Raw genomic sequence first — 23,303 nt, 5'->3', positions numbered from 1 at the left:
TTTTTTTTTTTTTTTTTTGATCATTTGTAAACTGTTCTACCAGGAAGTTAAGGGAGTCATAGCCAGGTGCCTGCTGCCAGTGTGACACCACATCACCTCAGCACCTTGTCCTGTTTCAATTCACCATCCTCCCTTCTGGAAACACCTCTTCCATTRCTCATCATCTGCCAGATTAAAAACTATCTATGAGGGCCAATCTGTGAGTTGTTGGGTCCACTTGACCTGTAGTACTCATATTCCTTCCTTCATCGAAGTGTGTCAAGTTCAAACACAAGTGCAATCTATTAATGAACTCATTTCCCTAATATAACTTTGCGACAGAGTATTTATGTCCATGCAAAGCTCACTTTTCCACTGTAGAACTGAGTTTGGATAAGAGTCTCTCTCAGAGCAAACTCACCAGCCCTAGCTAATATTTAGAGGAAAAGCAGATTTTGACGCTACAATCTCAATTCTGCCCGGATGTGGTGCTTAGAATGACTTGCTGTGCTTTTCTGTTGCATTTCACAAACTCCTGGCTTCTGTTCCTTCTAAAACCATCATTATTWCTTAGGAAGAGGTCTTTGTAACAATAATGTACTGATAACTGCTGGAACTTGATTGTAGAGACCTCCTCTGTGAATTGTGGATAGCAGCTTCTATTCATTCTCCCCTCTTGTCTTTTCCAATGTCATGCAAGTAAAATGGATGTACTTCTCCTGYCTTGGGAGAAGGATATTTGTGGTTGATAACAAAAGAAGCAAATTCCAACATAATACAAGAAATGCTAGAAATGTCTACATGCAKTTTTATCTTGAATCTGAAGTTCAACCTACAAATTCTCTGCTGTTAATATTTAACTTACAGTAAACTTTTTCCCCGATGGGTTTGCTATGATAAAAACCAATAGATTCAAGTGCAAAGACAGACCATAATAATCTGTAATACATACAGATGTTTTTAGGGGATTGCACACGTTCATTTGTTATCACAATTATGCCTTGGGTTTGTTGGGGCAGACCTTTCTAGCTATGTTCTCAGTCACGAGTTTGAGGATGAATATGCAGAAAAAGGGATGACTTCTGCAGGATGGTTCAGTTGCCAAAATGCCTGCTCTGATTTCCAAAATGGAAGCACATCCCTTGCGGATATAAAGAAAGAAATTGAACCTAGAAATACTTTAAATTGTTGCAGAAGCAAATTGAAAGTCACCTTTTCTTGAGCTGTTCCTACTCACATGCTTTGGGTTTTAATCTCTTTTGTTAATATACTCTCATAAGAGCAATACAGAGAAAGAGTGAAACAGTAGAAACTTTTCTACTTTTCAGGCATGTAGTTAAGACTGGATGTATTCTGCAGAGAAAGCTTAGTTTGATGCTTTTACTTATCGAGTCACTTCTTCACTTGACTTCAGTCAGCGTGTCTGCCCATATCAAATGGTATGCTTTGATGTAAGGTTTTTTTGAAAAAATTACAGTTAAGTGACTCTGGAAATCTGTAGATTCCCTGCGTATCAGTCAGTCTGGGTTTGGATTTGGTGTCTTTGACTGCATGGGTGATGCCCTCTCACACTGAATTTGTATCTTCACAACTCTCCAGAAAGCTAAGATTGCTCAAAGTGGGGATAGCTGCTGGTTACGGGTACTTTGGCCCTGGAAGTAACTACATCAGTGCTGCTTAAGATGAAAATTACTTCTACAGCAGGACTGGAGAGAGAGAGAGAGAGAATTATCAGAGCATGTTTTGTAATTTAATAAGGAATGTTACACTTCCTACACTTGTTTTAAGCAAAGGACTTCCTGTCACAGAGCAGAAATTACAGTGGCCTAGCTCTGAATTTTGTTCTTTGTTCTTTCGCTTTCTTCTGTTCCCAGCTCCAGAAAGGGTCCGTGCAACAGCTCGGTGCCGAGTGACACCAGGAGGCCTGCAGATCTCATTGGTCAGGAAGTGATACTGGTTTTCTTCCTTCTGCTGCTTCTGGTTTGGTTTCTGAACCGAGAGTTTGAAGTCAGCTACCGCCTGCACTACCATGGAGATGTGGAGGCTGATCTTCACCGCACCAAAATTCAGAGCATGAGGGATCAAGCTGACTGGTTGCTGAGGAATATTATTCCCTATCACGTGGCTGAGCAGTTGAAGGTTTCCCAGAGCTATTCCAAAAACCACGATAGTGGCGGGGTGATYTTTGCGAGTATTGTGAACTTCAGTGAGTTCTACGAAGAGAACTACGAAGGAGGCAAAGAGTGCTACCGAGTCCTGAACGAATTGATTGGAGATTTCGATGAGCTGCTCAGCAAACCGCATTACAGCAGCATTGAGAAAATCAAAACAATTGGGGCTACCTACATGGCTGCTTCAGGACTGAACACCTCACAGTGTCAAGACAGCAACCATCCACATGGACATCTGCAGACCCTTTTTGAATTTGCCAAAGAAATGATGCAAGTGGTGGATGACTTCAACAACAACATGCTGTGGTTTAATTTTAAACTTAGGATTGGCTTTAACCACGGCCCCCTCACTGCTGGGGTCATTGGCACCACCAAGTTATTGTATGACATTTGGGGTGACACTGTGAACATTGCTAGCAGAATGGACACCACTGGCGTCGAGTGTCGCATACAGGTGAGTGAGGAGAGCTACCGCATCCTGAACAAGATGGGGTATGACTTTGATTACAGGGGGACAGTCAATGTCAAGGGGAAAGGTCAGATGAAGACCTACCTGTACCCCAAATGCATGGACAATGGGATTGTGCCCCATCACCAGTTGTCTATATCTCCAGACATTCGGGTTCAAGTGGATGGCAGCATTGGGCGATCTCCGACGGATGAGATTGCCAACCTGGTGCCTTCTGTACAGAATTCTGATAAGACAGCCCATGGCACAGATAACTTGGAAGCTAAGGACATCCTTCCTTCCTCCAAGAAGCTCCAGAAAGATGTGCTGAAAGCGGAAGAGAGGTGCAGGTTTGGCAAAGCTATAGAGAAGACTGACTTAGAGGAAGCAGGAACTGAGGAGGTCAATGAACTGACAAAGCTAAATATCTCTAAGAGTGTATGATGCACTGTCAGAGTTGCATGAAGTGCTCTGTCAATAGAAACACAAAGACATTAGCAATTGGCAGTTTTCTTTTTGAGGAGAGACCTTCTCAACACCTGGGTTGTACGTTTGTTTTCATTTCAGTGCCTGATGCTGTGTGGATCACAGTTCTTCAGGGCTTGTTTTCATCCATCTCTTTCCTCCATGCCCCAAATCCCATCCCAAGCTCCCCAGCTCCCTGTGCAACCATCTTTCAGCTGAGTAGAGGATATTAAGTGCCTTCAGATATACTCCATTGGACTCCCTGTCAAGGTACAGAGGCCCCAAGTGAAATCATAGCTTTGGGTATTTATCTAATTTTGAAGAAAAGAAAAGCTGTGGTTATATCATTTTTATTGTTCTTTCTCACAAAACACTTTTTTTGGCTAATGCAACTCCTTGGGTTTTTTATATCTATCTGAACAATATTTTACTGTTATCAGACCTTTTGTATGCAAACACACAGACAAATGTGCATGTTACCTACCATACAAGACTGACATAAAGTGCCAGTAATGTACCACAAAAGAATGTCTTGGCAAGGGCGGGGGGTGACACAATTTTCCTTCGTGTTGGGCTGGAGGAGGAGTTCTGCAGTGGCTTAACGTTTAGTTGGAGTTGGCTGAACAACTGCTGTGGTTTAATTCTCCTTCTACTGATGCTTTCCTCAAATTTCATGTGCCATGGTGTGCTTTGGATGCACTTGTTTTCCATATAGCCAATGAGTTCCTGATACGTGGGTATGGAATCAGGGTTCGGACTTCAGCAACTCTCAGGACAGGGATCCAGAAGCAGACAGGTGACCGTACGAGTGTTAAAATTCAGGTCTRAAGCGTCTAAAAGTTTCATTTTGCTCCACCCCCTAGCTGAATTTGAAAGGTAGGTGTGAAGGAAGGTGGCATCTGGAAAGCTGGTCTGATTTGAGAGGGAGAAAAGCTAAACAAATGTTTTGGGGATGCCTTTATTTATTTATTTATTTAAAGTCTATTTTTATGTGGGTTTTGTGGAAGGGATTAGGAGAGGTGAGCTGTTAATTGGCTTAATAAGAGTAATAAGAAGTCCAGTAGTGTTTCAGCCTCTTTGAACTACCAACCACTGTGAGGATGTTACCTAGGCAATATTTGTTTCCAAGCTGGAGAAACCAGCGAAGCCACCAGACGCCACTGAGGATCCCAGCTTCCCTCTGTACTGAATTAATGGTGCTGCACAATATTTTTCAGGATTTGCCCCCTGCACTGTGCTTTTTTGCAGCAGGGAAGAGGACAGCGTGTTCCCTGCGTGCCGCTGAAAGCAGGAATAGGGAAAGAGTCCTTCATTGTGAGCTGAGAAGCACAATAACTGCCCAGCCCTACAGGCGACTTTGAGCAGATCCCTGGGGCCGGGGATCTGCGGGAGCACAGGAAGCCCTTGGCACAGAGGTGGCTGCAGGATTTGGGGCCTTAGGCTAGCCCAGTCCTCCCCTTGCATGCTTCCATCCCTTGCATTTGATGCTCTACTTCAGATAATCATCATGATTCAGTTATTCCAGTTTAGCCAACACATGTGATGCCAAAAGAGAGATCTTTTGTACCCCAAATAAGTTCATTAGCCAGAGAAAAGCTGGTGAAATGCGATGCTGTATTGTCTGCGTATTGACATGTCTTCTGACTATTTCTTTCCATCTGAACTGAAAGCAGAATATATTGATACTTCTTTTTATTCCCAGTGTGATTTTTGTGGAGTTTGAGTAATAATAAATACATACATTGTGAAGTTCTGTTTAGCTCTGTGAGATCCATCTATGCTCCCTGGTGAGCACGGAGCTTTGAAGCCTTTGCCAAATGTTAGTCTGTGGGATATTTGGATCTCAGTTACATTAAATGAGGTTCTGAACACTGTTCTCAGAAAAGCTGCCGTTTATGCATCTTTAAATTAGCTTTGCCATGAAAGCTGTTTAAAATGAACCTTGCTCAATCTCCCAGCACACACAAAATCCTGGGTCCTTGGCCTTGCACCCTTTAGTCACAGATGCTGTAAACCTGCTTTGGGGCTGCTCCCGACGAGCAACAGGATAATGTTTTCCTTAATGCACAGTTCTGCAACAGCCTTCCTTGTCAGCAGATTTGAAATAGTCCCTTCCCCCTCGCCACCCCATTCTTAATGGGTTGCACTTCCAACTTTCAGGTAGTAAAACTCTGCAAATACCTCTTGCATCCAAAGAATGTATTCTTGAAACCCCTGTTCGGATTCTTGTTTCGGTTATGTCAGTGTGTGTCAGTATTTCTTTTCTTACAGTAAAGGAGTTAATGTTGTCTAGAATTGTTTACATGCCTGCTAGTGTTAGGTGTCTCAAAGTTGTTAATGCCTTTTCACCTTTCATTTGTTTTTTTTTTTCCCGATTTTATAGGGACAACCRTGTATCTAGTGGTAGAATAGCATTTCCCTCGTTGATGGGCTGTGGATCCTGACAAAGATCAATCAAGATGTGCCCACTTCTCCTTCCTGTTAAAGGCTAGACCTCCACCAGCAACAGTCCTGCATACAGTGAGAGGTTTGCACGTTGTGACTAAACTTAAACGGAATGGGGCAGTCCAGGTCCTGGTGTAGGGCCTGGGGCTGAGAGCTCCTTTCTTGAGGTGTTGCATTCATACACTGCAGAAATCGAAGTTCTCATCCTCAGGCCTGTGAAACACATAGACCCTCATGTGCTGGGGGACTGGGGTTAGTTTTCTGGTAGTGCCCAAATACCAGGAAGTCACAGAGCCCCCCCTAAAACRACCAGGGACAGCAATATTAATGGATGTGGAAATCAAGGGCTGTTGCCTGCTCTTGGAATGGCTTTGTTCTACTTAAGGAGCTGACAGCAGGTGATGTTACTCTGCCTTAAAACTGGAAAACAATCAGGAAAAGTTGAGTAACAGGTTGTACCTCTGCTTGCTTGTTGCTGCTGGAACAGCAGCAAACAATTTAACAACTTCAACTGGGGAGTTTGCCCTTCTTCTTTCAAGAGCTTTTAAGTATATTTTTTTAATGCAGTGTAGATATAGAATCTAGAAGCTGAGCTCTCAGTGGCGAGTTTAAATAGTGAGATTTTTCAAAGGTGCAAGGAACAAGTAGGTGGCTGTTTTCTGGTGGAAAACAGTGGGAGCTGGACCCTCGCATCCTCCTTTTACGCCTCTCAAAAGATGTCCCAATACTTGCAAAAATTACCCTGTGGGCGTTTTTAATGGCATCTCTGTGTGCCTCAGAGCCAAAGGCTGCCGTTTTGCTCATCGACTTGCAGGAGGCCCTGATCAAAGTTAATTGAATTAAAATAGGTTTTGGGCTTGTTCTGCTAGTGCAGCCCAGTTGTTCGAGCTGGGTGTACAAGTTGAAGTGTTGGGCAGRTAAGTGGCAGGGTATTCTGCAAGAAGAGCCAGGCATCGCTGCAGTGCCCGTGTGCTCTTGGGCTATGTTCATACTAATCACTTCAAAATAATCCAGGGAGAGACTGCTGAGTGTCTGCTCGCCCAGTTTTTGCCTTCTGCCACAGTTTGCTTGCAGAAGTTGTTTTACAGCTTAGATTAATGAGGAATATGCTGAATATTTTCTGCAGTGTTGTCTTAAGCTGCTGCCAGCCCATTTTGTTTTCTTTTTTCTCGCAGCTGCTTCAGCAAAACTGAGTGGATTTTTCATTTAAAAAAGTAAATGTCATTTCCATTTGTTTATTTTTGGTTGTTATTTTTGATATAAGAGCAGACTTTTTGCTGTGCAAAATTTCAGATTATTCCCTTTTGCTTAACGTAAGAATGGAAAAGTCCAAAGTGCTTTGAGCAGAACAGAAGGCAGTTAAGATGTGAGTGCACCATGTCAGAGGTGACAACGTAGGGGTGGACAGGATTGGCTCTCCAACAGGTAAGCCTTAAAACTTTACCCAGAATCAGGTTAGCACCAACTGGCAACAGAAAAAGGGCTTTACAAGAAAAAAAAGAATAGTCGGAGACTCTTATGTTGTAGGTGCAAAACAAAAACRGGGTTTTCAGATGATAATTGAAAGACTTATTAACAAAAAAAAGTATGTCTGTGAGCTTTTAGGTAAAGGAGAGCTAATTATCAATTAGAGAACCAAATTTGTAGGAGGTATAGCACTTAAATTGCTGAATTCTAACTTTATGAATTTTGGAAGTTTTAGAATTTAGGGTTTCTAGTGAGTGCTACATCCAGCTCCTACATTAAAACAATGTTGAAGGGGAGCAGTTACTAACTTCTGATTTTTATTTACCAGTGTTGCAGAGCACTGAGAGACTATGAACGCCTGAAGGTGGTTATAGTCTGATGAGCTTTATGTGGCTAGGGGATTTTGGCAAAATTTAAATATTGTATCTGTGTTCTCACTTCTTTTGTGCTACAGCCTTGTGTTCTCCGAGCGGATGGGATGTGGGGAGAGTTTCTCACCTCCCTATTCCTCACCTCTACTAAATGAGAGCTGCTGCTTTTCAGAGCAACATTTGAATTCTGTTACTGCCAGGCTGTGGTTTCATGTGTTTTCCTCCAACCATTTCAACTGCTTGGACTGCTGCTTGCCTCTGTATTTCCTAGTATCAAGAGGAATAATGTATTTGCTTTGATATTCCAGCTCTGCTGCATTTGCCCAGTCATAGCTGCAACTTTCTCCTGGTGTTATTACCACACTGCTTAAAAGAAGGTAGGGAAGAATTAGCAGGCACTTGTAAAGATTTTAAGTGAGGAATTCTGTGAAAAATAACATTTTCACCTCACAAAAAGAAAAAAACCTTAGCAGGCGTACAATAGCAGAGTGTTTAAAATGAAGTAAAACCACTAGTTGCAGTGTTTAAAAGGGCCCTTGTCCATCAAAACACTCTCACATGGTTTAAATGGCCCATGGAAAGGAAGCAGGATTGCAGGAAGTGTGTGCTTCGTTCATTCACTCATTCACATTAAGTTTGAGGCTGAAGCTTCTTTAAATAATTTTGTGAGGATAGTTGTTATTTGGAAAGGGCAAGTCTTGAGAAGATGTGTGGTTAAACAGCAAATAAGTRGTTCTAATTGCTTTCCAGAGTGGAAAACTTGAGAAATACAAGTGCACTGTCCATACAGTGGTCGTTGGACAGGTAGGGGATCCCTCATGCTAGAGCGCTAACTGCTAAATGCAGGTGGTTCTTTTTCTAAGTAAAGGTTATATTTAGTTAAATGTTACAAAACTTCTAAATACGCAAGAGMTATTAATTGATAAGACTTTCAGTTGCTAAAGATGTCACAGGGTGACAGGTGACAAACCAAACAGGATGGTTTGACTGTGAAAAGACTCTTATTTTCCAACAGCAAGAAAAAGAGTTGATGCTAAAGATGTAAGAAACCCACACTAGGGAAGAGCAGTGAGAAACTTGAGTCTTGATGCCCAGGCAGCCAGGGAGACTCAGGCTGGATCTCAGGTAGGATTTTACAAGTCCTATAAAAAATTAAACACTAATCCCTGCAAACAAACTGATGTCYTCTAGATGTTCAGTTTGAGTTGAAGATTTTCTGTTGAGCTCTGAAATTGTGGATTATTTTCTGCTAAAATGTATGCTAAAGGAATCTTGAGAKGCAAAATACTAAGGCCTACTGCTTGCAAAAATATGGTGTGACCAGTGTGGAATATAGTGTAATGATATGYTTTATTTCCTCACAATGCAAGCATACAGAGCCCAAGAAATATGCTATACACTAACATACACACTGCCAGGTCAGGGGATGAGGCATAAAGAAACTGTACTGCACTAATACATTGAAATAGTTAAAATCYAATCAATGGTTTTTAAATGAATCAAAATCCATTGATTGTATTTTTAACTATCCTTCTGAAAATTCAGACATTTTGTGTCCAAAGCTCATATTGCATTGTCCCATGATACCTAATAGTCTTCTTGAAACTAACACAAAACCTGCTAATCYGGTGGCAAAATATGGGATAAGTGTATATAATACCACGCAAGACACTGAATTCAGTGAAATCACTGAGTGAAAAGACAAGGTGACCAAGCAACGAAGGCAGGTTGTTTTGAAGACGGAGCTTTAATTTCCAGGTTTGGTATCCTTGCTTGGCTCAAGTCTTAAGAGGTTTATCTGGTATGAACCCAAGCTATTCTCTTTCCCAAAATGCTTAAGAATTCTCCCAAAAGGCTTAAGAATTCTCCGTTTTCTGTGGTAGGATGAGGGAGCCTTAAAATGGACACATATATACATATGTATACGTGTGTATAGATAAATTATGCTTTAATCCTACCCCGCAAACTCTATTCTGAGCAGTAGGAGGGATTATTTTGTCGGTGGAAAACAGACATCAGGCACTTTTATCATCTTCATCCTATAAGAGTTTGTTTAAAACCCAATGGCAGACTCTGGGGAGGCTCAAGCGGAAACTGAAATAGGTGCAAAATGTCTTTTAGCAGCCAGCGGGGTTGTGGGGATGAGAAACAAGTACATAGAGAGAAACAAGTAGAAAAAATAATGGTAGTTTTCCACATAAAACCATTGTTAAGTCATTACCGTATTGAATCTCCAGCTGAATTAACTGGCTGCAGGACGTGGAGACGGACGGTGCTCCTTCTGTTGGCGAGCTGCAGTCGGCTTGGGAGCAGGGCCGGGGTGAGGAAGCCGAGCGCCGGGAGAGGTTTGAAGCCTTTTCCCTCCGTCCTCCCCATTGCTCCTACCCGCGCGCTGGCCCCGCGGAGCGGCCGTCCCCGGCGCCCGTGCTGTGGCACGAGGCRGCCCAGGCTTCCCGCGTGTGTCCCCACGCCGCAAAACCTTGGAAAGGAAACGGCCGTTTGTCTGCTTGGGTCACAGAGAGGCATCTTCAGGCTGCTCTGTCTGCTTTGCATTTTAGCCTTCAGTCATCTTTCATTTATGTTTTATTCYTTTGCAGTATTTTCACTCGCTATAGCAACACATGTTTTAATCTCCTGAAGTCACAGTGTTCATTGAAGAGCTGCAATGAGGGTGATAGYGCAGGGACAGTTATTAAAATTACGATTTTCAGCTCTTTAATCAGYGCTGCTCTAATTGGTTTGTCACTTACAGCCAACCTTAGCAATCACGTGCAGTGAAAGTTGAGCTGAGCGTGCAGCAAGCGATCGTTGCCAGGACTGTGGCTTGTGCGTGTCCGTAATCTGGGCTTTCAGAGAATCACCATTCAGAAGACCTCAAAGCAAACACACTGAAGTGCTTCTGCTTGTCCCCTTAGTGATCAGTATGTTCTCTTATTCCTAAGGTAATAGATTGGCTAAATGTTAACTGACAACTCAGAGACAGGTTTCATCAATTCTGAGAAAGAGAGCAGCTCAGGGGAGAGGAGATGAAGGCCATGGTAAGAACTGGCATGGCATTTGTGTGCACGCATGCTGGTCACGTGCGTGTGGAGGTGGTTGTCCCTTTGAAACTTTTGAACACCCTTGAAACTTTGCCTCTGATTTCACTTGAAACTTATTTACGGGGTGATCTGCATATCTGCGTCCTGCTGTTCCCTGTGATGTTCCTACAAGAACTAATGGAGTTCTTGCAATGTTGCAGTGAGCAGTTCCGTGTCATCGAAATGGGATTCAGGCGCCACGYGGGCACTGGGACGCCCATACCCCCCACACCAACCTGCCCTGTCTGCGCGTGTCTCGCACGGGCAGCTGCTCCCATGTCCTTCCCCTTAATTTAACCGCCTGAATTGTCACTCGTGGTTTTCTGAGGCCATGTCAATACACCTGTGCTGAGCCGGGCACTCGCACCCCAGCGCAGGTGCAGCTTTAAACTTCCAGAGTAATAAACTCTTCAAAGCCAAGAGCCTTAACTAGCGCGGGCGTCCGTTTAGAGACAAACCCGGGTTGTGCTGGATGCTTSAGACTTTACAGGCGAGATTGTGGACGCCTCCTGTTTACCAGGAGGCAGTAATAGTATCCAAAGACGATCCGGACCTTGGCCACACTCACTGAATCAACACGGAACAGACAGAAATGCCACCCCCTCCCTTGTGCTCTCAGGAAAGTCATTAACTCCTACAGGGCTGGTATGATATGCTTTTAATTAAGTAGTATTGGATTTGTGTGGAAAGCTCCTCCTTCCCGTGGGTCAGCRTTGTTAAGTGACCATAAGGAGTGTTGTGCGTGTGGGAGGTGAGGCCGGGATGCTCCCCGCTGCGCCCCRTGTCCTGTCGGTCCCGCGGCGCGAGGAGGTGGGATAGAGGCGGGAGGGCAGCTCRGCCTGGCTGTGGGAGCCGGGTGAGGAGGTGGCGCCGGGCGCAGGCGGCCTTCGCTCCCCACCGCGTCACCCGTCGTCTCCCCTGTGTCACCCTTGGGCTCCCCTGCTCGTCTATCGGCTCCCGGCGTCGCCCATTGGCTCCCCGTGTCACCCATCCATTCCCTGCTCGTCCGTCAGCTCCACGTGTCGCCTGTCAGCTCCCCACATCTCCCATCCAGTCCCTGCTCGTTCCTCGGCTCCCCACGTCACCCGTCCGTCCCCTGCTCACCCAGTGAGGTTGTTGGGCATCTGTGGAGAGAATTAACAGTGAGGATGGGCACACGGGCAGCATCTTTAACCCTACGGGTTCCCAAGTAGCCAGGCGGCTGATTAGCCATGACTTTGTGAGGATTTTTTCCCCCTTCAGCCCTCGCTTCTGCTCCATGTTTCCTGAGAGGAGATGTCAGGAATGGAGACCCCGCTGTCGAGCCGCGTGCTGGGGCTGGGTTCAGCCCGGGCTTCTCCTCCCTTAGCGCAGGCCTAACCCGTAGCTGCGGCGCCAGGGGAGCGCGYGGGTGCACGTGGGCGTCGTGCAGCGAGTGCTGGCCGTTCCTTGAGACCGGTTTCCCATTAGGAAGGAAAAGAGAGAGGGAACRGACACGTTTTCAAGTCCCCAGGTTGTCTGGAAATGGTTTCGTCGTGATGTCTTTGGTTTCCTCTCCTCCCCAGCCCCAGCAGAGCCTGCAGCTCTGCCCTCCCTTCTTGCAAAAAGACAGAAACGGCCTGTTTACAAACCCTGCCGCGGGGAAGCCGGGCACTTCTGCCCGGGGACTTTGGTGGGGGGGACGGGGCTTCCTTTGGACAACTTACCTGTAAATATTCCGCGTATGCTTCGTGGACAAAACAGAAATGGAAGAAAGTTGTATCTGTGAAATATTAAGCTATATATGTATATAGATAAAATGATATTATCTCTGACTCGTTACTACGGATCTGTAATCAATTGTATATTAAACTGTTTTACTGTATCACAGATCATTTCACGCTATCTTAGATGTAGAAAAGCTGAGAAAGTAATTCACAATACAATATGTCAACGTAAAATTTGTTTGGTTTTTATTTTTGCCTCAGCACAACGTCAAGTGGAATCTGGTGCCGTTTGCACCCTGTTTCCAAGAGTAAGAGTTTGGAGCGCAAGGTTTCAATCCCTTCTTTCGGATCTGTTTTTTTGCAGTGTTTCTTTGACAAAGCACGAAACCACTAAGGTCGTTTTTTGATTAGACCTGGAGCTCAGGTGCTAAAGGAGCTGCAGGCCAAAACCCAGACCTGCTGCCCCCGTGGTCGGTGGTAACGACTGTCATGATCTCAAGAGCGGTATCAAAAAAAAAAAAACCCAACTCCTGCTTTTTGCTCATCTTAATGCTGCTTTCCAGGACTTTGGGAGTCTTTTGGGAGCACTTTTGGGAACGTGCTGTAGAGCAGCCCAGGTGCCAGCGCCGCCGAAGCCACCGCACTGTCCCCGCAATGGTGACGAGAGCCTCCGCTATGGGGCAGCTCGGGCTGAGGCTCTCCCCGCGGGGCGGTTACTTTGGCTGGAGCTGGAAGCGAGTTTAAAGTAGTTTCTATATTTATTCATTTCCTTAGCAGGCAGGGTGAATGTTTTCTTCTGGAATACCCGTGCCTTATTCACATTATTTCGCTCCACTTTGAAAGTGGATTAAATTAATTCGGAGTGTGACATTCTTATTCCGGAGTAAGTGTCCGCAGGAAAAGGAAGAAGCGGCTCGGCAGAAATAGTTGCCTGGGGAGAAGGGACGTGGGAAGGGACCGGCGTTTGCCCAGGCCACGTGTGTCCAGCAGGAAGAGCCGGCAGCGCTGGACCGCTCGCCGTGGGGCTGGAGCGGCGTCTTCCCCACCCCACCTTCCTCCCTCGGGTCCCTTTGGGTGTCCCTTGCTTTGCCATTGAGATTCACCAGGAGAAAAGTGCGTTRAAGGAAGCAGAGCGGCGGACTGTTCTGCCCCCTTGCAAAGCAAAGCTGTGGCTGGCAACGTTTGAAGGTTTCCTCTGGATTTGCTGCTCATGCCCTCGACCCCGGGGGCTGCGGCCCAGCCCTTCTGCCCACCCATGACCACAGATAACTGCACTCATCATGTCCTAACRTTGATAAAGTCTCTTCCTACCTTCACCTGCTGAGGTGAGAAGAGAAGATGCAGGTTGGAGGGCACGGCCGTGTCCTGCGGGACGCGGGGCCGCCTGCCCCTGCCCTGCTGGTGGCTGCAGCAGACRCGCCATGAGAACGTGGACCTCCTGCCATGGCTGAGAGGTGACGTCTGGTGTTTGTGAGGCGGCTGTGTCTCTGCTTTCCCCCGTATCTTCATTTTTTCCAAAGACAGGTAAGTATCAGAGCACGTGTATTATGCACCCGTGGTGCAATTTGCTCTACTCCAACCAGGAGCCAGCAGATACCACATTATTCRATGACACCCCAAGACTTTCTGCCAATACCTGTACTTAAGCAGTGCTCGAGTGTTCCTGAGCGTTAACCCTYTACCGTAGGTGAAAAGTGTTCAGATGTTACCTGACCGTTTTTCTATTGTAGATCATAGTGATTCTGAACTGCCAAGGGATATTTTTTAATAAATCTTACTAAAGCATTTCAAACAACTCCGGGCYTCCTGTTTTCCTTTTCAGTTACTTGTGTCTTCTCCCAAAGTAACCCAGTTTTGAAGTTTCCTTTTGAAGTCTCTGCTTAAGTTCATGATGAAAAGCGAAGTCTGCAGAGGTTGGACATAGTTAAAACGCTGGCTSCCTAGGTTGGCTTCAGTTATTGGGGCTGTTTTGGACAGGAAAAGCCCGAATGTTTCAGCCGTGTTTGGGAGCGGTTCCTCAGAGCCGCCCTGTGTTTGCTGCTGTGTAAATCCATGTTGTGGTAGCTGTTACTCTTCCTTCTTTTTGTTTCACAGCGACAACAAACGSCCAGTCTACCCTGGATGCCTGGAGTGTATCAACCCATCCTTTCTCGACTTTGTGGTGCRGTGGAGGTCACGGGTGGCACGTGCTGGATCGTAGAATCATGGAATCCTTAAGGTTGGAAGGGACCTCTAGGGACCATCTAGTCCAACCCCCCTGCACCCTCAGGGACACCCAGAGCACAGGGCACAGGCTGCGTCCAAGCGGGTTTTGAGGATCTCCAGAGGAGACTCGGCTGTTTCCACCGAGGCGGCAGCAGCAGCTCCGGGCCGTGGAGCTGCGGCAGGGCAGGGACGTCCGGGCGGCGCTCGGAGCAGTCCTGCCGTCGGGATCCGCGGCTCTGCCCGGCTGCTCCCTGCGCGTCCCCCTTCCTGCTGGTGTCCGTTTGCTGGGCTCGTGGCTTCAGAGCGCGACCTGGCCATGGCTCCAGGGCTCSGTCCGTCACGGCGACAGGCTGGTGTGGCCACCACAGCCCTGCCGCAGCCCCAGGGGAAAGCGGGGAGCCCCAGGGCTAGGAACCCCCTCCCCAGAGCTGGGGCTGGCTGTTCCCGTCGCGCTGCTCCCGAGGCCCCACGGCCTCCGTGGCTTGGTGGCGCCTGAGGGTGGGAGCCAGCGGCCCTTGGGCACCTGGTCCTGGGGGAGCAGCCTCGAGGTCCTGGCCGCAGCCCCTGCGTTCCCTGCACCGAGGCTGGGCTTTCCTTCCAACTATGCAGAGAAAGCTTTTTCTCCATCTCTCAGGTGAAATTTCCCTTCTTTGAAGAATTTCCCACCCCCATCCCCTTCTGCTCTCCCTACATCCATAACACGCAGTCCAGCCAAAGGCCCTGGCGCAATTTGCACTCGGTTATGATGGCCACTTAATCCCGGTTTAGCCGTGGGATTCAGCGCGGTGTGTGCCACGCTGCCAGGGCACCCGGAGCTGCCCAAGGACCCGCTCGGCCGCCAGGGCCGTGGGGGCTCACAGGTTCCCCCTCTCCCTTGTTAGTCCGTGTTTTGCTTCTAGGAACAAAATGTTGTAGCCCTGTAGTGTCAGGAAGCAATTCTCATTTCGCAGCTCTGCTGGGTTTATGGGAATTTAAGAACTGGATGCAAATGAACTTCATTAACATCCTTAATTGTCTTCCAAACCTCATATCCATCTGTCCCGCGTATGCTTTGTAGCTGAAGCTACAAGGCGAGCAATCGTGTTAAGCTCAGCRTGGAGTCCTTGGAGAGCCGGGTTCTGCACACGGAGTTACCTGTTCGTAACACATGGTGGTTGATCCCAGGAAGCCGGGGCCGCCAGACCTGACGTGGTGGGGGATCCCTCTGCACCCCCTGCCCTGCGCCCAGCAAGAGCAGGGCCGCTGCTGGGCCCCCGAAGGCCACGTGTTGGGGGGCACGTTTGACCCAGGATGGGTCTTCCAGGCTGGAAGGGATCAAGGACTCGGCTTGGGAGGCTGCGCGGAGCCGTTGAGGCCGGAGGCCGTGCGGGCGCAGCCGAGGGAGCGCGAGGCCGGAGCAGAGCCCTGCGGAGCGGCGGCTTCTTCCCTCCTTGTGCTCCTGCCAGCCGGCTCCGTACAGACACGTCGTTCCTGCAGGGACCGTATCCCAGGGCCCCCCGCTGCTCCCTCTTCACCTCCGTCCGCTCAGTCYGGCGCCAGCGCCCCCGTTGAATTACGGCTGCGGCTTCTGCGCCGCCTGGGACGAGTCACCCCCAAACAYGGTCTCTGTCTCGAGGTATTGGTGGGAACTAGGGTGCTTTCCTTGGCGCTCCAAGGTATTTGCTATTTCAAGGTATTTGTGGGAAAGCAAAGGAACCCCGGAAGGATTTCTGTCCCGGGAAGGGCAGGAGCCCCGTGGCACCTCCCCTGGCTGCTGCGGCTGCCCAAAGGGGTGGCTGGGGACGCCGGGGTGCTGGGGACAGGCCTGGGCTGGGGACAGCGCCCGGCCACCTTGTCCCGGCCTGTATCTCCCCCCAGTGCCACCAGCCTGGCGCGATGGGCACGGCCGCTGTGCGGAGCCGCGTGCGCGGGTGGCCGGGGTGCCAGGCGAGCGCCCTGCCACGGGGCGACGCACCCAGCGCGGAGCCAGCAGCTGCGCCGGCACCTGCGGCAGGACCGGCCTGAGCAGCCCCGGAGACTTGGTGCTCGCCGAGTCGCTTCCCAAAGCACGAGGTCAGGGTGTGGAAAATGGCACTGGCCGCGCGAAGGGAGTCCAAGCGCCAGCTCGGGTGCTTGAGCTCGCTCTGTTTCTCGCAGGGGGTTTCGCTGCTCTGTCCCCAGCTCACCCCACAGGCCCCTCCACTCCCGGGTGCCGGCTCAGGAAAGGCTTTTGCTGCACCCTCCTGGCTCCAGCAACACCTTTCAAGCGGACGCTGCCTCGTTTGGGAGCAGTATTTAGCAGCATGGGGCGCCCCTGGGGTTAACGGCGCTGAAAGCCCGCTCGGTTCCGCAGCCGAGCGCGCCCCGGCGGTATTTATAGCGGTGAACTTTGAGCGCGGCCAGCGAGCGGGCAGGGCGCCGGGGCCGCTGTGCTGATCCCGCCGCGCTCCGCGCGCCGGAGCCTCGGGCCCCTCTGCCCCCGCCGGCGCCGCTCTGCTCCCCGCTGCGCCGCAGCCTGCTGCCCTGCGGCCCCCCTCGCAGGCAGCCTGTGCCCTCGGCAGGACAGAGCATCTCCCTTTTCCCTTGCAAGAGCAGGAGCAGCAGCTCCCRCCTTCTCCCACAGCCCTTTCACCGCATCCCGGAGCAAAATGGAGCCACRTCCCATCTGGTTTCCAAGCCCTGGAGCTTGGCAGCGCGAGGCAGGGAGCAGGGGTAGAAGGGGAAGCCCTCGATGCACAAAACCTTGGGGGAGAAGCTCATGGAAAAAACCCGGAGGTTTTGCAGATTTGAGAATTGCAGCAGACGTTCGCAGCCCCGTATTCGATCCCACAGCCCTGTGGAGTGACAGGCCCCGTCAGCTCCAGCTGAACAGTCTGGGATTCGTCATCCACGGCAGGACACGACTGATGGAAAGACGAGGGGAGCCATAAAGCAGAATGGGGGCCGAGTCTTGTTTCTCCTCACGTAAGAGCCGCAGGGCACCAAACGGCCCTTCTCGCAGCCCTGACACTTTGTCACCCCGTGCCCCTTGAGCGCTAGCTCGGAGCTGCACGTGTGGCCCCAACAAACACAGGGTCAGGCTCTGCAGCGGGCTGCGACCCGCGGCACGAGGGGACCCCCGCGGCACGAGGGGACCCCCGCGGCACGAGGGGACCCCCGCGGCACGTGGGGCTGGCGTGGGAGGGCAGCGCTGCCCAGGCCCGCCCGTGTCGCGTGGGTGGGAAACGCTGGTAGGTGTTTCTCCTTTCAGTTTGGGTGGGTTTTCATGAGGATGATGGGCACCGCTCACACAAAGATTATCTCCAGCTCCACCTTCTGGGGCTGCAAGTAGAAATTACAGACATCGTTACTGAAACTCTACCAAGGACATGTGTGTGTATATATATATATGTGTGTGTGTATATATATGTATATATATCTTTTTTTTTTAAATTTAATTGTTTTTTCTCAAAGCAGTTGAGAATCTTCTGACTGATTTTTCTTTCTTGCGAGATTTCACTGTGGTGCTGGCCCCAGGAGATAACATTTCATCTGAAGTAGTTAATGTTTGACATATACTTAGAAAGGTAAGTGTCTGGAAATCTTCGTAAATATTCTTAAATATTCTGTGAATTCTGTGAATTCTGTGAATTCTGTAACAGCGTTAGCCTCGTTTATGATTACAGATATATGCAGTTTCGTGCAATTACGCGTCTGGGCTAACTCTGAGGGCAGTTGCTCAGGATTGTATCTTCTTCCTGAAAAGGAAGGCAATTTATTTGGGGCAAAACTAATTTTATCTCCACGTGACAATAAATTTTATTGCTGTCAGTCTCTGAGATGCCTTCAAGATGAGCATCGGAAGGCTGGTGCATCAGCAGGCAAAGGAGCAAGCACTGCCAGGGAAGTGAACGAATGGCAGGAACAGCCTCAGTCTTGCAAGTTTCTGTTGGAGAAATGATGATTAATGATTAATAATTAAAAATAAATACATTTTTATAGGAAATAAAAAGCATTTTGTGAGTTCCATAGTACCTTCCATTGAGAAGGTCAGCATGAGATAAGTGCCTTTGAATAAGATGGTCAACACTTTCCCGCAAGGACTGAAGTTTTACCAGAGATCTTAGCCTGAGAGGAAAGAATTTTTAAAAGAATGTTTTTTGCATGTTTTAATACCACAATATGTGTTTCCTGCGAGGATGCTAATTCTCCTCTTGGCCTGCAAGTCACTATTGCTTCACCTGAGTTTGGCAAGCGACTGGAAAGAAAACTGCTCTGTCTGTGCTCATAGATGTGGAGTTTAGTTCCATTCTGCAGCAGGGGAGTTGGATGCGTTGTTTGGGAGACAGAAGGATTTTTCAGGAGAGGACTCAGCAATAGTTTAATTTCATTCCTTGTGGGTCTTACCTGCCTTTGGGTGAGTGGCCCCTGAGGTCGCAGGGTGCGTCGGTGCCCGGGTTGTTCCAAGGCAGCGAGGAGCAGGAGCGAAGGAGCGGGCGACACGTCCCTTGTGTTGCCTCCTGCCCTGTTTGGGGACCTGATTCCGCTGCCTGCTGTCACTCCTGGCTCCCTCCTGTTGCCCAACGTTGTCGTTCTGAACGGAGGRTGGAGACGTTTTCGGAAGATAAGGTGATTTTAGGCGCTTTGGGACTCCTGTTCTGTGCTGCGTGCCAGCGCTTTGCGTGGACTCGAGCTTCGCCAGTCTGATTATTTCTGGGCAGTGATTTACTTAAAATGACTTTTTAAGTTGCTGCTTGCAGAGTCATGCCAGAGTCTCAGCTCTTAAAGCTGAGATRGAAAAGTAAATTTCTATCTCTTATAATTGCAAAGAAAAGCTTGAAAATTAAATTTATGCCTTCCATAAGGCTCAAAAAGAAAGACTAAAGGGGGGATATAGTGACACTGCAGTCAGAAACCAGTGGAAGTGACTGAAGACGGTGGCAGGTTGGCTGTAACAGACCACGCTGCCCCCAGCCTATTTCCAGGGACACAAATGGCCCCGGGACGGGAAGATGGACAAACTGGATCTCGGAACAAGCTGCAGAAATCCGCGTTCACCAGGAGTTCTGTCCCGGTGCTGGGGCCAAAGYGATCCCCCCACTTCAGGTGGGAATTCAGCCCAATCCTCCATCCTGGGATGCTATAGAAAACAGCACAAACAGGCACCACATTAACACCGTAGGAAATAAAGGCGCAGAATCGTTTGAAAGGGACAGCCTAAGATTTGGTTAATACTGGCTATGGCAACAAGTGGAGATTTTAGGTTGGACCCTGAATCTCCGGCCTGAATCAGTTTAGATTAATAACTTATTAATTACTAGCTTGTAAATGAATAATTTGCTCGATGGAGTAGATAGGCGCGAGAAGSCCTCGCTGCGGGTGCTCAGTGGAGCCGCAGCAATGGGGAGGCACCAAACCCAGTGCCGGGATGTCCTGAGGTTGTCCCGGGGGAGGTTCAGGACAGAGGCGCCACATCGCGCTGCACGGGGTTGGACCCAGCTCAGATCCCAGCAGGTCCTCCCAGGCAGATGGAGCCTTGAGCAGCACTTTCACCTCGTCTCCTTTGCTGGATGCTCTAGGAGCTTTCAAGGAACCCTGTGGTGGGTCGGCACCCTCAGTTGTAGCTACCACCCCACCTTGAACCCTCTTATCTGGTACCTACCTGAGGCCCATCATCCTCACTGTGCTGCTCCCAGCAGCTCTGCTCCTCTGCAGCAGGCAGGGAGCACAGGGCTGGACTCACCTTGATGGCCTCATGCCAGCTATGGAAGGTTGTGTGATATCKCAGGTTATAAACCCTTCCTGGGAGTCTCCAGACATGCAAAATCCTCTATTTTACAAAGTCCTCAGTTGCTTTCGTAATATGGAGATAGCAGTTATTCTGTTTTAACACTTTTCTGCTGTGAATTAGCTTACCCAGCTTGAGTTTTTCCATGTTTGCTCGCTCCTAGAACGTGATTTTACAAAGCTCATGAGCAAATCCCACCTTAGCATTTCAGGATGCTGCGAGTGTTCCTGAAAGCCATTGTCACRATGCTTAGGTTTTATTTCCCGAGTGTATTTCAGAGCTCCCAAACTCCAACCAGATCAGTAAACTGCCCTAAATTTTGAGGTGAGAGACCAGGTGCCTTCTCGTAGGGAAGAGTGTGGAAGTCAACTACAAATGAACAGGGAGAAGATGTGGGCTTGGGCCGTGGTGTGTGGAGCTGACCTGATGGATGGGCCAAATTGTTTGCTACAGACTGGTGTGTTGGACGTGACTGTGGTGACTGGGTGTGATGAAGCTGGGGGACAGAGAAGTCTGGTTGTTTGTCAAGCACTGCTGCAGGGTCACCAAGAAGAGCAGCTCCAGAAAGGGCAACCAGGAGCTGCTGTGGCCGCACTGCCCTGCTAAGAGCAAGGCTGGGGACGTTTTAATAGCTGACATGGGCTAAGTGGAAAAACAGGGAGAGAGAAGTTGATCTTGTTAATGCCTACTCTTCTGGTGGTTTCAGGACACRCAAATACAGGTGATCTGGGATGATCTGAGACCTAAACACCCAGTGCTCGCTGCGTGGCACATTGGAGAACCAACCTGCTCAACACTGTGTTGGAGGAAGCAGCCAGCGTGCGCGAGGTGGACAGGTTCGTTGGAAACCCGATCTTGTGGTAATTAGTGACAATTTTGTAACAGCAAAACTGTAGAAGCGCAAATCAGAAGGCAAGGTGCCACAGAGAACGGGCATCTTGCGGGAATGGGGTATGAGTAATACACAACAAAATTAGCAGCGCCTTGTGCTTCAAGGAATGCAGCAGTAATCCGGGAGAGCTGGTGGTGATTTCTCTCCAGCTCAGCACACAAGGTGTTTGGCGTGAGGAATTTCAAATGTGCAGAGTCTTGCGCCCAAACAAGAACACAAAGTCCAAATAAATTAAAATGTATCTAAACTAACGAGTAGTGATGGGCAGGTATGTTAAAAGTGCTTCCTGACCTTTGTAGGGATTGTTTTATACCCTGGAGTATGACATTTTATTACTCTTGTCTTATGCATAATTTATCATATAAAAATATTATTTCAGCTATAAAATTATTTGGCTTCTTTTTAAACCCAGAAATGTTGTTTAACTTTCTGATCCTTTTCGAATCTAGCTTCTACATGCAAATTACATGCTGTGCCAAGAATTTCCTTTGGCTTTAAATTTTTCTGCCATTAATGTCATGTATGGAACATCTCTGCTGTAAGGGTGGTCGCTTTTTGATCACCTTGAAATCAATAGAGATGTGCCAGACCTTAGCAAGGAAGTTCACTGAAACGAAGCACGGAGGTAAAGGACTAGTGGGTCAAGAATTGGGTTTTGTCATTAAAAAAAAAAAAAAAAAAAAAAGAAAAGAAAAGAAAAGAATCATACTGAAACAAAGAATTCAGTGAGGATAGGGTTGGTGAGATGATACCATGATACCTTCTGGGTTATTTGTCCTTTTTTACTCCTTTTGTTTCTTCTATTCTAGAGCTATAGGCTGTTTGCAAACATTGTTCAGCAGCACGATGATATAATGTTTTCATTATCAATTAATGGATCGRAAGGTTTCAGTGCTTTCAAAATTCCAAAAGCTGGAATTTTGCTTCTGGGCTGTGTGTATTCACATGAATACCTGAATGTGCCCAGGAGTTGCCCACCTGCAGAAGAGTGCCATTTTTTCAGTGAACAAGTTATTGTCTAAGGAAACGAACCAACAAAAACAACAACAAAAAAATAACTTCACAAGACACCTGAAAACGCTGAGAAGGCCAGAGGAGTWCAGGCTCATTTCTGCTGGGAAATCCGGTTCTTTACTCCTAGTCAGAAGGAGGTGTCTCCTCGGCTTAAGATCCACCCCTGCAATGCTCTCCTGATGTCCAAGCCCTGCACCACAACCTGCCTGGTTTGCTCCTGTATCTCCTGAGTCACAGAGAGCCGGGCAGGAGGACCTCCAGAAGGCCACCTTGTCCCTCCACCTGCCCCAGGGCTCGGCCTGSACCTCGATCCTTCCTGGTGGCTGCTTGGCCAACGTGGTGATGAGATATGGACGCCCACCMCTCGGCTCGGAGGGGTCTCCTTCACACAGTATTGCACCCAACACCTGCGAGAGCAGCAGCTCTCCCACCTCAGAGCAGACTGCACCGATCTCCAGGCTCCTCTCTCCTGTGGAAGCTCTACGTTTTTGTCTAAACCAGGGAAATGTGCAAGAGGAAGGGCGAGACTGACGGAGTAAACAGGCGGTTAATGTATTCACCTTGTCGACCCAGCTCAGTGGGCTCCCTGCCCTGATGAATATTGAAGAACCTTATACAAATTGGAACAGGTTCAGCAGGACAGTTTTTCCAGAGACCCAGCCTGGAAAGGCTTCCTGATCRCCTCCGTGGCGGGAGAGCAGAGCCCGCGGCCTGGACCGGGGGCCGAGCAGGGTGATCCCTCCTGGATCCCTCCTGTGGCAGGTGGAGGTGCAGGCCGGGCAGCTCCTCGAGAAGGGCAGATGTGGGGGGACCCACAGGACTGCAGGGTTATGTAGAAAGTATGTAGAGAGCAAGACAAAGAGTTGAACTATCAGATTTACGATAATTAATTTATTTCCACCAAAGAAGCATGCAAACTAAGTGAGTTAATGAGAGTTTGGGTTGCATCATGGAAAAGGAGCAATGCTTCATGTCATAAAAYGGGCTGAGCTCTTGATCTCCTCTCCATTGTGCCCTGGTGGAAAGGGTAGAGGGAAAACAAATGGAAGAGAAGGAATGTCCATCTTCCAAGGGCCAATGAAACACCCTATCCCCCACGTTGGGACAGAGGTTCGAAGAGATGTTAATACATCGCTGCTCTGAGTTGCATGGCATGAATAGAAGGAAAAATGGACTGAAGTACCATGAAGAATGAGTCTTTCACTGAGATATGGATTGAATATTTGAAATATGTTTTGAACTTAGCAGAAGGAAGCATGAGCTGTGCTAGTCACCAGAGCTCAGAACTCGGAGTGTTAACTTAGACTGCAGTTGATTTAGGATTAAACTGTCACA

At 48.4% G+C, this 23,303-nt stretch overlaps 1 protein-coding gene across 1 annotated transcript in view; it reads left to right on the top strand.

The window, feature by feature from the left end:
* The window catches only part of ADCY9 (adenylate cyclase 9), a 76,275-nt gene extending 70,563 nt beyond the window's left edge, over window positions 1-5,712 (top strand). Inside the window, exon 10 of the mRNA XM_026049010.1 lies at window positions 1,854-5,712. Within this exon, the coding sequence (XP_025904795.1) occupies window positions 1,854-3,042 (1,189 nt within the window). The 3' untranslated portion in view covers window positions 3,043-5,712. The remainder of the gene's footprint in view (window positions 1-1,853) is intronic.
* The last annotated feature ends 17,591 nt before the right edge of the window (window positions 5,713-23,303 follow it).

The sequence above is a fragment of the Nothoprocta perdicaria genome, unplaced genomic scaffold, assembly GCF_003342845.1.
Source record: "Nothoprocta perdicaria isolate Ctin4 unplaced genomic scaffold, notPer1 scaffold_59, whole genome shotgun sequence".
NCBI classification, from domain to species: Eukaryota; Metazoa; Chordata; class Aves; order Tinamiformes; family Tinamidae; genus Nothoprocta; species Nothoprocta perdicaria.
This window is presented reverse-complemented; position numbering and strand designations above follow the sequence as displayed.